This window comes from Heloderma suspectum, chromosome 2, assembly GCF_057233095.1.
Source record: "Heloderma suspectum isolate Gila_16-S chromosome 2, 16-S_ref, whole genome shotgun sequence".
Lineage (NCBI taxonomy): Eukaryota > Metazoa > Chordata > Lepidosauria > Squamata > Helodermatidae > Heloderma > Heloderma suspectum.
Genome location: NC_139459.1, coordinates 298,486,827 through 298,493,171, shown reverse-complemented (window position 1 = coordinate 298,493,171; position 6,345 = coordinate 298,486,827). Strand labels below are relative to the sequence as shown.

At 42.7% G+C, this 6,345-nt stretch overlaps 1 protein-coding gene across 1 annotated transcript in view; it reads right to left on the bottom strand.

The window, feature by feature from the left end:
• Positions 1-3,313: 3,313 nt before the first annotated feature.
• The window catches only part of CACNA2D3 (calcium voltage-gated channel auxiliary subunit alpha2delta 3), an 821,063-nt gene continuing 818,031 nt past the window's right edge, over positions 3,314-6,345 (bottom strand). The window contains exons 37-38 of the mRNA XM_084829826.1: positions 5,994-6,076; positions 3,314-3,406 (exon numbers count right to left, since the gene is read on the bottom strand). Coding sequence (XP_084685952.1) covers positions 3,314-3,406; positions 5,994-6,076 — 176 coding nt within the window. The remainder of the gene's footprint in view (positions 3,407-5,993; positions 6,077-6,345) is intronic.

The window sequence follows — 6,345 nt, the reverse complement described above, 5'->3', positions numbered from 1 at the left end:
ATCCATTGCAAAGGTGCCTTGAGAGGTGGCTCTTGCACAGTGGAGAAAGGACCGGGTTGCTTAACCAGCCACTTTTGGCCTGGAACTCTACCTCAACCCAGTCTGCTTTTACTATCACCAGCATCCTAGACCTGTATTTAAGTAGCAAATGTGGGTCTGGAATTCTGTGGGGCAGTGAATGTAGAAGCAACTATAGAACGATCATTCTCATGGGCAAGTTAGTTTTGACCTCCTTTCCTGTTCTCCTCCTACTGTTCTGAAAGCTTCATACCACTGTCTGCAGCGCAATGGATATCTTAAGGGATCCCAGCGATTATCCTACACACACACAGGTAGGCTGCTTATATCCCATTGACTTGTGCAAGATTATAACCCTTGTCTTCACCATACAGTCCTCAGAAATAAATGTGTATGCATATAATAATCCTGCAAATGAATGTAAATAATCCCCTAACCATATTGCATTGAGCAAATGTAAAAAAAAAAAGAAGAAAAAAAGATGGGTTAAAGATAGATTTAAGCAATGGTAATATTGGGATATAGCTATACACTTGGGGTGGAGAACGTTTTTGGACTGAAACTCCTATCAGCCCCAGCTGGCATGGCCAATAGTGAGGGATGATGGGAGTTGCAGCTCAGCATCTGTAGGACCACACATTCCCCCACCCTGGCTCTACTGAATGGTTTCCAGCATGTCTCTTGAAGTGCTTCATTTAAATTAGAGAACTCTGGTTTGATTGGATGGATGGGCTCTTGGAAGCTTCTATCATTTATCATAATTACAAAAGATTTTATTTAGGGTATGTCAGCAACAACAGCAACACAAAACGCTGTTGAAAATTAAAAGAAAATTGCAAAGTGATAAGCAAAATTTGATCAAATTGAGAAAGGCAGATCAACCCCAATATCTGCATTCTGAAGCCAAATGATTTTCCTTCTTCTGTGTCAAAACCTGTATTAACTATGGGGACATCTTGTTGGTGCCTGAAGGCTAATCTATTTTCCCTGCTGATTTTCAAGTCAGACTGAAAGGGGTATGATTCTTTTCATACATAAATAAAACATATATAGTATGAAATGTTATTTGGTTGTTACAATTATATCCCACTTTTCCTCCAAGGAGCCCAAGGCAGCGTACATCCTCCTCCTCCTCTTTGTGTTATGCTCACAACAACCCTGTGAGGTGGGTTAAAGTTTCTGTGAAAACTATGCCCCCTCCTGGTGTGTTTTAAGCAGGGATGAGAGAACTAGGGATGTTTGAGCTTGCTGAAATTCTCCAAACTTTACTTTGAAGCTTGGTTCGAGTCATTCCCATTTTCATTTACATGTTCTTCAGTTCATTCAAATGGGGAAAGGGTGCATTTCAAACAGGAAAACTGCATATTTCTGTGTGTGTTTTTCAAAGGTGTGCACTTTCACCCCAGTGACTAAAGTGTAAAAATACATTATTATTATTATTAATAATAATAATAATAATAATAATATTTCTATACCACCGCATATCCAAAGATTTCTTAATGGTTTACTATATATATATATATATATATGTGTGTGTGTGTGTGTGTGTGTGTGTGAGAGAGAGAGAGAGAGAGAGAGAGAGAGAGAGAGAGAACAACATTTCAAACTGCATTTTTTCAAAAAATGCACGTTTTTCAAATGTGATCAAAAGTTCAGGAATGTTCTAACATTTTTCCAAAAAAAAATGTGCTCCTGTTTATGTTCAGGGTTGCGAATGGAGCACATTCACAACCCTGACTCTTAATTCTTGTACATCCCTATTTTAAGACCCTTTTGCCACCGAGCCTTGCTTTATACTAGTTACTAAAAAATGAGAGGGTGGAATGTGTGTGTGTGGGAATGGGGAGTGGGGAAGCAGAGGGGTTCCAATTTGCACCAGAAAGGATGCAGGGCATCTTTGGAAGTTACCATACATATGTGTTGTGAACACAGATGCCCTTAAATGTTTTTGCTAATGAACACAAATGTGTACTAGCATTGCCCTTTTTGAGGTTTGTTTATCCAGTGCACTGTTTCCCTTCTATCCCCTCCCAAATAAAAGGCTATGTTTATCCAGTGCACTGTTTCCCTTCTATCCCCTCCCAAATAAAAGGCTATCCAAATCCTAAATGTTTCTGAACCTGTTTTTGTTGTACAACCAGATTCATTGTAAGGTTAAACATTGTTAAGCATTCGCCAAAGCAAACTGTTATGTCCAGTTTACTTATACCTAGGAATGGGGCGGAAGTCCGAAAAGGCGGAGTCAGAGGGACTCCTCCCACCCCTGGGCCTCCCAGACCCTGCTCAACGAGCCCTGGGGCGCTGATGGGTCCAGCTGCCAAGCGCCCCAGAGTTTGGCAAGCAGTTGGGAGCACCCCAGCACCCCTGCCCTAGCTTCCTCAGAAGGAGGCCAGGGCAAGAGTGCTGGAGCTGCCAAGGCCCTTCCTCCTCATGCTGGCCTGGCTGTCAAGTGTGTCCATAACAGCTGGCATGGAAGGGTGAGAGCGCTGGGGGCTGGCTGCACTGAGGACTCAGCAGTCAATCCCTTATGCACATAAAGCACAAGAGCTTGACGGAGTCCTTGGCATTGAGAGAGGGACGGCTCGGTGGGCGGGGCAAGCAGGCTTGCCCCATGGGTCTGGGACACACAAGGGGGGGCTCTGTCCATCCCTACGTATACCCCTCCTTCAAAAGTCAATGTAAGGTATGCTAGTACGGAGATTAGAGCCAAATTTCATGTTACAGTAATCATGTAGTCTGTAGCTGAGATTTGTCTTCTATTTACTCTAGTGTAATGCAGATCAGATGAGCACACCCCTGGGAGGGAAGGTTAAACCTCCCCTCACCACCATTTCCCCCCAAAATCCCCCTCATAGGGCAGTGGCTGGTAAAAAAGGGGTGGTGGTCTCCAATAAATAAATTACATTTATTTCACTTAGTTTGTTTCATCACCAGGTTAAATAAAATATCCACTAGAAAATTGTGATTTTAATATACTTTATTTAAAAAGTACACAGTTTTAAACTGTTTTCCATGGGACAAAGCAGAAAGTAATGAAAATCTGTATCTATCTACTGATATCCTGTTATTGATGAATTGGGACTTATTGTATGGTAAATCCATATTTGCATGATGTGCAAAAAGAAAATATAAATGTCTTTTGTTTACATAATTTGGAGAGTTTAGATCATCCCACTGCTTAAAATCATGAAATGCTGATGTTCTGACTATATTTCATGTCTTCTAGTTGCACCATTTCTCAGTTCACAGTTTATCCATGGATTTAGCATGCCAAGTGATTGTTCATCAGTCCGTGTCACCTTAAGAAAATGGCCAAAAACAGAGGAAGCACAACAAGCGTAGGCTTAGCATTCAGGCCTAGAACACCACCACATTCTCTGGCATTTTCCTAAAAATAAAAATATGAAGGTGAAGAAAAAATGCACCCTGTCTCAATAATTCAAGTTAATATTTACTAGCACACTGATATATCTGACAGAATGCGATACAACACACACCAGACTGATATAGTAAAGCCTATACAACTTGTGTCCCTTCAGGCAGATATATCCTGCCAATCATTTACAGTAGCCTACCGGGGACCTGAAAAGGGGTCTGGTTTTGCAGCTTGACTTCCACTATGAAGTTGGGGGTGGTGGAAGAGGGCTGTCAAACACCTAATGAGCTACCATACTTGCTTGGTGGCCTGAATTCAGATTATCGGATCACAAGTTGCGCAGGTCTTATATAGTAGGTCAGCCTTCCCCAACCTGGTATCCTCCAGATGTTTTAGACTACAACTCGTAACATTTCTGACCATGCTGACTGGGGATGATGGGAGTTGAAGTCAAAAACATCTGGAGGGAACCCAGGTTGGGGGAGGCTGTAGTAAACAGAGTACTGGACTTGCACCTGGGGTCTAATCACACCTCAGTCATGTTCTCTTAGGTTACTTACCATATTTCCCCATATTTACCAGGGTGTTGTAAAAATAAAATGAGAGAAAGACAAGAAAGAACTTCTCACACTGAAAATACTATATTAATTATTACTACATGATGGATCAACAGCTAATAGAATTTGAGTAAACAAAAACCATGTGGAACTCAAACAACCATGCACTACTGAAGTATGATACAAAGCCACTGATATCAGCTGGAATTTTAGCAATCATTTCCAGTGGCTTTCAACCAATTTGTTAATAGATGATGATGATGATGATAATAGTCATTATTATGATTAATTATTATTATTAGGATTCAGTGGGCTCACATTGCCAGTCAAATGCAGTTAAGAACACTGAACCACTTCTTTCAATAAAGGTCAAGGGCACAGAGCAGAGTTTAAATAAGGTGTGGGGAACTTGTGGCCTTCCAGATGTTTTTGGACCGCAACTCCTATTAGCCCCAGCTAGCACAGCCAATGGTCAGGGGTGATGGGAGCTGGAGTCCAGCAACATGTGAAGAACCACAGGTCCCCCACCCCTGCTATCAGTACTATGACCGAAAGATGTGAATTACACATGCCTCAGAGTTTGGAGCCACAGTCCCAAGAGCTCCATTGCACCCCTTCTCAGTCTATTAAGCAGAGAGGCAATGGAGGCTCCACTGTCCAGGCTTCCTGGGAGTAGCAATAGATGCTCTGCATGAGTGCCCAACCTTGCTTAAAGAGGAGCCCGGTGCCACACCTGAAGCCTTCTCAACAGTACTCCCTGCTCCTGGCTCCGTTCTTCCTAAGGGTGCGATTTGGGCAAGAGGAGATGCGGAGCAGGGAGGGCTGGCGTCTTAGCAAGCCAACAGGAGCCAGGCCCAAACTTTGGCAGGGTTTTGACTCCACTTTTCATCTTTTTCATCCCCCACCAAAGTGCACCACTAGAGTTCAATAACTCTGGAGTTACTGAATGCTTTCTTGCTAAGTGCTGCTAACTTACTGTGGTAACTTACACTACTGTGAAGTATTGAATGAGCAGCGCATCAAGGAAGTGTCTACAATGTCTACAATCACATTATCTGTTTAGAATGCTAACATTTGATGATGATGATGATGATAAAGAATGTAGAACTATCACTGTGTATGATAATTTACAGGTCCCTGTACTGAGGGCCTTACAATCTAAGGAGAGGGAGGTGGAGATGAAAGGGGAAGGAAGCAATACGAGATTCTTTCAGTTACACATACTTAGACTTAGTTCCAGTACCACATGGGAACTAGGGTGTTGTGTCAAAGATAAGGTGGGGTTGGAGGAAGGACTGGAAGGAAGGGAGGCAGCATCATGCAAGTGTTCTGGGAGGCACATCCAAGCATACAGAGCAGCAAGAGAGAATATTTTGAGGGATATAAGAATGGAAAGATAAGTGGGGGCAAGGCCATGCAGGGCTTTGAAGGTAAGGATAAGGAGGTCGTTCTCAATCTGGGTGCAGACGGGAATCCAGTGTAGGGATTTAAGGAGGGACATTGAATGATTAGAGCAATGAGAGAAGGGAAGGGATGACTTCAGCAGCAGAGTTCTGGACAGACCTGAGGGGACCAAGATAAGGCAAGGGAAGAATATAAAACTGAAGTAGTCTATGCAGAATTGAAGGCATACTGAAGTAGTCTACTGAAGACTACTGAAGTAGTCTAGGCAAAAGATGATCAGGGCATGGACCAAAGTTTTGACCTTCAGAGTCTTTTTGGAATGCTGTAAAGGGAGAAGCAACATGATTTGGCAATGGACTGATCTGGGGAACAAGGGAAAGAGAGGAATCAAAGATAAAGCCAAGGTTATGTGCCTGTTCAACAGGGTGCATGGTACCATTGCCAATGGATAAGGAAAACTGGCAAAGAGGAAGGCTTAGAAGAAAATATGAGAAGTTAGGTCTTGGACATACTGAATTTAGACAATGACAAAACATCCAAGTACATATACCAGAGAGCCAGTTGGAGATGGGGGGCTGGAGTGATGGGAACACATGTAGTTGTTTTCATCATTAGCAGACTTTTCAACTAACACTTACCTCAGGATGGAATCCATGGCAAGACTCTGGACGTCTCCTAATCTTGTGAGATTTTAAGCGTTCACATTTTAGGGATTCATTATGTTCACAGAAGTTAAGGATATGTCTTAAAATCAAGACTTTATCATGTTCAAAGTGACCCCCAAAGCTGTCTAGTCCAACACCTACCACAAGGTAAGCCTACCTGTCCACAGTCCCAGCTACCCACAAACCCACCCAGTCCTCCGACTGTGGTGCACCGTCATTTGAGTAGGTGTGCCCCATTCAGCTTCCAAGAAAACAAACACCGGGTGAATTAAGTAGGCAAGTTATGTATGTACCAGACAGTATCAGATATTCATCCTTTCCAGCA